At 37.9% G+C, this 8,985-nt stretch overlaps 1 protein-coding gene across 1 annotated transcript; it reads right to left on the bottom strand.

Moving 5' to 3' along the window:
- Positions 1–254: 254 nt before the first annotated feature.
- Positions 255–8,392, bottom strand: LOC130605564 (lysine-specific demethylase 4C-like). The gene is made up of 3 exons (XM_057421165.1): positions 8,194–8,392; positions 2,836–2,928; positions 255–455 (listed from the first exon to the last, which is right to left on the bottom strand). Exons 1-3 carry the CDS (start codon positions 8,200–8,202, stop codon positions 282–284), a joined length of 276 nt encoding a protein of 91 aa, XP_057277148.1. The 5' UTR covers positions 8,203–8,392; the 3' UTR covers positions 255–281.
- Positions 8,393–8,985: the final 593 nt, after the last annotated feature.

Here is an 8,985-nt window from a genome sequence, read left to right as displayed (position 1 = left end):
CATATTTCAATGAGAACAGGAGTGAATGTTTTCTTCAGCATATCACTGTGTAATCCTCTTACACTCACTTGGTTTCCCCCTTAGTTTCATAACCAAAACATTATAAAATTTTAATACATTAGCTGAAGAAATCAGAACTCAAGAACTTCAGTTTACAAGGTGGATCTACAGATTAGGTCACTGTAAAACAGTGTTCAACTAAACTGAAACTAATTGCAAATAACGCTGCATGCTTTAATTACATCCCCTTAACCAACATCCCTCTCCATCTCTTGCTTTCTTCATAGCCCCTTCTGGCATTCCTTCTGGAATGAGCTTTTTAAGAAAGTGCGGTATCCTGGATCATCCACATACTCATTCTTAAAGCGGGAACTCAATACTCTCTGCCTCTTCTCTCCCAAGATAATGTCTGCTCCATAAAATGTGTCTTCAAATCTCATGTCAGAGGCTGTAGACTAAAACCAGACATAAACTACACATACAGCTTCATACAGCCCATCATATTCTGACAAGTTACATGGAAACATAGATACATTTGGATAGACCATATGAAGCTAGCTAGACTGCTATTATGCAGTTACAACTGTTTTCAGGAAGATGCCCAAATATTAAATATATATTTTAAATGCAGATTTAAAACATAATTTTCACTTTTCTGTATTTTGCATGTACTACTGACCATTTAATTCTCTAGGTCTGCAGTGCTCCTTAGAAACATCTAACACTCGTTATTCAGAAAAGTTTGAACTGCAAGGTAATACAGCACAGATCTCTGAAAAGAAACTTTCACAATGCCTAATTTGCAAAGAATCAGAGTCACAATTTTGGTTGTCTGTCAGCAAACTTCTCCCATTTGGGAATCAAATGAAACCAAGCAGCAGGACAGCAAACAGCAAGCCAGCTGGGAAAAAGCAGCAGCAGAAATTTCTGGACCAACTTTCACTACTGAGTCATGGTAAAATTCCCAGGACTAGGAATAGCATCATTTGTAATGAATTGGTGTCATTTATTTCAAGACATGGGAACGGTATCACAAGCTGTCTTTAACTTGCACAGTTTTCAGCATGAGGAGGGAAGGAGGTGCTGGCCATAGCCAGTAGGTTTAAGCTCTGTATTTATAGAATTTGAGGTAATAGTAGAAAACCATGTAAAGGTCTGAGTACAGGCTGTGGCTTGTTTTATTTAGTTGACCAAATTCAATGTTTTTAACCTGTACTTAATCCTCCAGTGAAGTCAGTTGTGTCAAATGCAAAAAAAAAATACATAATGTTGATAAAAACTCCATTTTAAAAAAAGTAGCATAAACCCAACTATATTTGTATTGTTATCCTTAGTGAAATGCAAGCTGGCATCCTACAGAATCTGAAAATAATTATAAATGCTTTTTACACATAGTCTCTAAAAAAAAAAAAAAAAAAAGTTAGTGGAATACTTTCCAAGTACAATGAAAAATCCAATTGAATATAAACAACCAGATGGTTTATTCAGCACTTTCCAAGACATCTATCTTAACCCTAGATGGTCAGGACACTGAAAGATGTGTGCATTAATGCCAAATACACTGAAAAAAAAGGTATCTTAGCCAAGAATATTTGACCACTGCACTTCCCATTAGAAAGAGCTGTCCTAATCATATTCTGTTCCTTCAGTAAAACAGGGTATCCTGTCAGTAAACACTCCCTCAGCAGGCTGACAGCCTCATTTCTCTGCCTATCTTTCCCAGCTTTACCTCCCCTTTCGTAAATGATGCCAATCCTTTCCTTTGATAAACTCCTAGATTCTGAAATATAAGGCATCTATTTTTGGATTGGCTGCTGAGAACTGGATGAAAGGAAATTATGATAATAACAATGATGGCAGCTGCACATGGCAAGAAGCACAGAAAGGGAAAGTCGGTGTGGAACCTTCTTCAGCTGCCTCAGTTTGTAATGTGATGTATTACATCATACAATCTGACAGATGCCTGCAGAATCAACTTCGCACATCATTCCCCTACAACTCCTTGTGCCCAGCTTCCAAGAATCAGCTAATTAATGTCACATAATGAATGTGTGAATTCCACCTCCCTGCAGCAATGAAAAATATACTGTACGCTGCTCTCCCTTCAAAGCTTCACTGCAGTGAAGCAACGCAGTTTTGAACAAACAGCTCTACATGAGAAGAACATGTTGCTCTTTCTGAGTAGGTGGATTGAATTGTACAACATTTAGCATTAATGACAAGGACAGCAGTTGTCCTGTCTCCCCCAACAACTGTATGGCAGACCTTTTCCCTTTTCAGTATGTTCTGCTTCTATGAACCTCAACACTTTTCCACATGGCAGGCATACAAATGACTAGCTTGTGGATATTCTTTGAAACTGCAGGAAACAAAAAATCCAGTGACACTGATGAGTTCTGATCAGGCACTTTGTTTCTTAGAACAAGTTAATCTCATTTTTATTAAATTCAAGTTTTTTAAAAGCATTGCATTTAAAAGCTCTGAAAACTTGGGAAGCTTTTTAAAAAGTATACATGTTATAAGCATACTGAAAGAACAGAATGTCTGTCAATTTAAATATTTACTAATGTGATAATTCATGCTCTGACAGCTGATCGAACAAGATGTCCCTTTTAGGAGAAAAGAATTATGTCTGACAACAGCATTTGCCTGTACTAGAAGAACAACTAACCACTAGCAAATGGACACTTGTGCTAATTGTTATGTTGACTAAGAGAGTCATGTTAGTACAGGCTTCACAAAACATTTGTCCAATTTAAACTGAAAATCTAGAATATAGCCAAGAATAATGTTACTGGCATTTCAAGCATATACATACTATGAGCAAATACTCACGAAACGTGCTTTTACTCTCTTAGGGAGCTCTTCATCTAGTGTATAGATCTCCTCTCTCTTCATTACTATTTGAGAGCCGTCTTCAAACTCAACCTAATTGGAAAAATGCGTATTTGAATATAAAATCATAATTTAACTCTTGCAGGAAGTTTCTGGGAATGTCTCCAGACAAAAATATATGTGCAAATACAAAAGATTTATATTTTGCTATATACTTCTGGAAGCTAAAATGAGGTTAAAACATAAAAAAATGTTATTTCTTAGGAAATGCAACACATGCAGAAGTTGAAACTGGTTTCTAAGCAGAGACTTCAAAATCATCAGTGACACATACACGACAAAGTAAAATTTACTAGATTAGGAATGCTGAGCAGTAACAATACAGACACCATTTTGTGGGAATGACATTGAAATGTCTTCATGTCATTTTTACTCACCTCTAATTCTTTTTTTTTTTACTTGCTTCTAACAAATAAATAATTAATTTTAACATTCTGTGATTCAAGGTTGAGGAAGACCATATCAAGTGAAAGAAAGTATGAGTGACAACTAAGGAAATACCAGTTAACAGAATTCTGTTGAATCTGATGGAATTCCTTTAAAATGCTCTGTTCAGAAGATGAAAAGCTTTATCATGCTTAGGTTTAGATTTAATCCAACATGAACCCCGTTAGCAGAAAATGAGAAAGGAAATGTAACTAGGTGTGGAGAATGTTAAAATGCTTGGGTTTTGAAGCATTTAAACCTTTTCAGTTGCTGCTGTTTCTTTTTAAATACTTCATCTAACAATTGTGAATTTCAGCTATTATCTATGACGGCAGTTTTAGTTCCCACAGAAAATGTACTTAAGTATAAAGTTCAGTATAAAACTAAAAGAAGTCCCATTCCAAATCTAGGTGACTTAATAAAAACACATGAATGACAACAGTCTTGGGGGGGGAAGAATAAGCCCAAATTCAAACGTAGGAAAATATCAACTTATTGGAAGTATCATTATAGATAAAACTGAAAAAAAAAATACGTATTTGAACTTGTAAATGCACTGGGTTTTGAAGATTCAAATTAAAACTTTGCCACAACTGAGTATGTCACATTAATTGTTAACAGATGAAAAATCTAAGATAGTATATTTATTCTCAAAAGCCAGGGTATAGATCTATGAATTACTAACTTCTTTAAAAGCAATTTTTTAACAGCAAATAATAAGAAGCACATATCTGGAATGCCTTTCAAATCCACAGAACACAGATGGATAACAAAGTCACAAAAGTCATTACTTGCTGGTTTTTGCTCCTCTTACTAACTCCATAAGCCTAGTCTGTTAGCAGTATGCTAGAGGAATTTAAAGGTCAATTTGGCTTAAGCTTGTTTAATAAAATTATGATAATTTAGGTATTTCTCACCAGGATACAGGAGCAGTCTTTCTGCTATTCCCCCGCCTTACTGTACAATACATTTGGTAATAATGTTTTTTGCATGTTACTGTTGGTAATAATGTTTTTTGTATCACTGGAGAAAGAACCAGGGAGGAAATGAACTCTGCCAGTTCCATGTGATCAGAAAATCACCTCCTGAATGGGCAATGTTTTTATTTTCAGTGTGTAGCAGGAGTAACTGCTTCATACCACAGAATCAGGTACGCCTCCATTATGAAATATATTGAATACTTACAATGAAGAGTAACTGGAAGTTCTTCAGCTATAATTCAGCATACCACACTGGAAATTAATTGCCTACCATTAAATGCAAACACAAGAACTCCTCTAAGACTTCAAATAGTACCATGATCCAAGCAAAATATAAACCTACCACCTCTAATAGTTCCAATTTAATTCAGACTCCAGATACTATATTTCAAATCTTCAATTTTTACCCAGCAAGTTATTTTATTTGGACTTCTGTTCCTGCACCTTGTTTGTTTAGTATGTTATCTCCATGAGATTTTATCAGGACATCGTAAATTAAAAGGTCAGCTGATATTATTAGGAAGCAGTTAATAAAGTGAATGGGTAATTCAAGAATCTCAAAAGAAACTCAAAAAGTTATACTGAATGTCAATATAAAAAATGATAAAGAAATCAAACACAGATTGCATTAACAATTTCACTTAAACATCTGCTTCATTTGGTAGGTATTACACTGCTTAGGGATTGTATAGGATCCTGGGTGGTAAATGTCAACTGGTGACACAAATTCTGGTGTATTGTGTCATAGCTCCTGCAAGCACTAGTACAGTTGCAGTCAATACAAATGTCTCGTGAACATGAGGAAAATTCACAGATTCATCCAAGTAAAACTGATTTGCCTTATTAGATCATAATACTCATTTCACAGTCCTTTTCAGTCTCTCCTTTTGTTTTGCCATCTAAGAGATCACAAAAGGCTTTGTAAGAGAATCTCAAAGGTGAAACAGAGATCTCACAAGCCAGAAGAATTGAGTGTATGTATGCACAAATACTGGGAGCTTTCAGATTGGCTGTGTAGGAAGACTGGAGGAAGAACTAGAAATGTGTGCTGCAGTTCCTCCATCATATTTGAAAAACTACGGCAGTCAAGTGAAGTTCCCAGCGACTGGAAAAAGGGAAATATAACCCCCATTTTCAAGAAGGGGAAAATGGATGACCGAGGGAATTACAGACCAGTCAGTCTCACCTCTGTGCCTGGCAAAATATTGGAGCAGATTCTCCTGGAAGGCATGCTAAGGCACATGAAATCAACAAGGTGCTTGGTGACAGCCAGCATGGCTTCACTAAGGGGAAATCCTGCCTGACCGATTTGGTGGCCTTTTATGATGGGGCTACAGAACTGATGGACAGGGGTAGAGCAGTTGATGTCATCTACCTGGACTTGTGCAAAGCGCTTGACACTGTCCCACACGACATCCTTATCTCTAAGTTGGAGAGACATCAATTTGATGGATGGACCACTCAGTGGATAAAGAACTGGCTGGATGGCCGCACACAAAGAGTTGTGGTCAATGGCTCAATGTCTGGCTGGAGACCAGTAACGAGTGGTGTCCCTCGGGGATTGGTGTTGGGACCGGTCTTGTTCAACATCTCTGTCGCTGACATGGACAGTGGGATTGAGTGCGCCCTCAGCAAGTTTGCCGATGACACCAAGCTGTGTGGTTCGGTTGATACCCTGGAGGGAAGGAATGCCATCCAGAGGGACCTTGACACGCTTGTGAGGTGGGCTGATGCCAACCTCATGAAGTTTAACCATGACAAGTGCAAGGTCCTGCACCTGGGTCGGCACAACTACAGGCAGGGCAGAGAAGAGATTCAGAGCAGTGCTGCAGAGAAGGACTTGGCGGTTGGTCAATGATAAAACTCAACATGAGCTGGCTTCAGTGTGCACTCACAGCCCAGAAAGCCAACCGTACCCTGGGGTGCATCAAAAGGAGCCTGACCAGCAGGTCAAAAGAGGTGATCCTCCCCCTCTGCTCTCGTGAGACCTCATCTGGAGTATTGTGTGCAGTTCTGGTGTCCTCAACATAAAAAGGACATGGAACTGTTGGAACAAGTCCAGAGGAGGCCCACGAGGATGATCAGGGGGCTGGAGCACCTCCCATATGAAGATAGGCTGAGGAAGTTGGGGCTGTTCAGCCTGGAGAAGGCTCATAGCAGCCTTCCAGTATCTGAAGAGGGCCTACAAGGATGCTGGGACTGTAGTGATAGGAAAACAGGTAATGGGTTAAAACTTAAACAGGGAAAGATCAGGTTAATTATAAGGAAGAAGTTCTTTACTGTTAGGGTGGTGAGGCACTGGAATGGGTTGACCAGGGAAGTTGTGAATGCTCCATCCCTGGCAGTGTTCAAGGCCAGGTTGGACAGAGCCTTGGGTGAGATGGTTTAATGTGAGGTGTCCCTGCCCATGGCATGGAGGGTTGGATCTTGATGATCTTAAACTCCTTTCCAACCCTAACTATTCTATGATCCTATGATTCTAAGTTAGCCTTATACCCTCCATGTCACAGACTTTCTGTAACCTGTGGCCATGTTATGGCAGCCTTCCTCCCATCCTACAGATTGATAGGGTTTGTCACAAGGCAGTTTACAGTAATATCCCATGACTGTTATGCTGATGAACTCCAAACTTTACTGAACCTCTGCATGCTAATCCATTTTCCTTCAACTAACCTGTTTTCATTATGTTGTCCAAGTGGTCTAAAATAAGACAAAGCTTGTTTTGACTATGTCAGATTCCTTCAAATATGAAAGATGACAACATTCCTCTAATCTACCTCATAGTATTCCCCAGGAGACCAGCTGTTCAGAAGATTAAATGAGTTGAAGATTAATGTTACTATAGAATGCTACTATAGAACAATAATATTTTTATTTTATAAAGGACTTTTCACCTTCACAATGTAATACAGCTGCTAAATATAAGAGAAGAGGTAAGATTTAGAGACCAGCTCAGGGGATCAGGCATTTGAGGATTTGAGCTCGATTGAAAGTCATTGGCAAAGTGAGAAGGTCAATGCAGCAAGTCATTTAACCTCCCTGTGCTTTAATCTGTCTACAGATATAATAGTAAATTTGCTATTTTTGTAGAGTAATGTGAGGCCCTGACATGAAAAGAATTACATAAGTGAAAATGATAATATATATAAATGAAATGTACCTAGATTCTCATTCTTTCAGAAATGCCATTATTATTGTGATTGTTCTATTGCAGTTTCTATCATTCACGTGGGTACTCAAAGCTGCTGACTGATTTTTCTCAAAGGCAAGCACATAAAAAAAAAAAAGGATTGTGTCTTTGAAATCAGAAGTCAGCTTTTTAGCCTTGCTCTCAACACTCAGCTCCCTTTTGCCTTTGCTAGGGACAAAAAGCCCCTTAGATTCTGTGTTAATTAGTTCAAAAGTGCCTCAGACAAATGAAAAGTGAGGCTGTTTATGCTCCTGTTTTTACTATCCTCCTTTCCATCCTTTTAGCAAATGCTTAAGGTTCATTGTAGTCACTCACCAATAATTTTATATCATTTATTATATAATTACCTGACATCAAATAAAAGTAACCTAGAGAAAATAACAAGTTATTTTTCAATCTTAATATTCCACCTGTTTACCTGAGTTCATATTAAATGAGCCTTTTTCTTAATTTTATAAGGACAGGTAAAACCTCAACTTCTGACGAGTTAGCAGCACTTGTTAATGGTTTAGGCAGCTTTATTTATTAGTTTAAATGCATTAGCAGTTACAATAAGAGGTTACACTCCAGCTTTTTGCAGCTTTGAAGATTCGGCTGGTCACTCTAACGCTAGACCCAAATGAGAAATTTGCAATAAAGACATTTGAAAAACAAGCACATGATAATAAAAACAAGTACATGATAATAAATATGGACACTCACCTGATACATGTAAGTTGTGTTTGTTCCCACATACTTTGCACCATAGAGTTTTCCATCAGGCCATTTCACTTGGACAACCTCTCCCTCTGCAGGTGGGCCCAGCCTTAAGCAATCTCTGCTCTATTTATAAAGAGGGATAGAGTCTCAAATCAGTGAGTGAGCCATCACACTAAAATTACCAGTAAGCTGCTTTTTACAACTCCGTGTTTCAAGTTTTATACTCCTGCTAATGGGCTAACAGAAGACACTGTTAGCCTTTATGAAAATGAAACACTGACCAAAGAAACATTCTCTTTACAGCTTGATGCTGCATTGGTAAGGCAACATATGCACAAATCAGATAGCTATCAGCAACTGTGACAGACTTCCCTCAAAATTAACTTCCATCACAAACTGAAAATAAAGATCACTAAATTGGAATTGCATATGTGCAACACTTTCTCTTTTACATATTCAAGTAACTCATGCTTTGTTAACCACAGCACATTTTTTTTGCTAGATGCTAACTGCTGACTGAAACATAACCTGATGGATCAAACTATAAATGGTGAGAATGCCAATGGATTCTTTGTTTAGCTGATGGAGAAACATTGAAAGAATCCAAATGCTTACAAAAAAGAATTAGGCAGGATTTTTTTTTTTTTTCCAGAAGATATAAACAGGTTTTTTTCTTGTACTTTGGCGATATTCTGTGCCTGACTTGCTAAGCATGTCAGAGCAGCACAGTTTATGCTAGTTGCAACATATCCTTGCTAGGGTTTCCTTTGCCCCATATGGCCTAGTATGACATAA

The sequence above is a fragment of the Pezoporus wallicus genome, unplaced genomic scaffold, assembly GCF_028554395.1.
Source record: "Pezoporus wallicus isolate ANWC-B61680 ecotype Strahan unplaced genomic scaffold, APGP_CSIRO_Pwel_v1 contig_1278, whole genome shotgun sequence".
In the NCBI taxonomy this organism is placed as follows: domain Eukaryota; kingdom Metazoa; phylum Chordata; class Aves; order Psittaciformes; family Psittacidae; genus Pezoporus; species Pezoporus wallicus.
This window is presented reverse-complemented; position numbering and strand designations above follow the sequence as displayed.

Excerpts from the sequence above, each read along its gene's own strand:
- LOC130605564 (XM_057421165.1), bottom strand. Across the intron at positions 456-2,835 it reads AGAGAGTAAAAGCACGTTTC|TCTACAGCCTCTGACATGAG; the intron begins GTGAGTATTTGC and ends GTCTGGTTTTAG.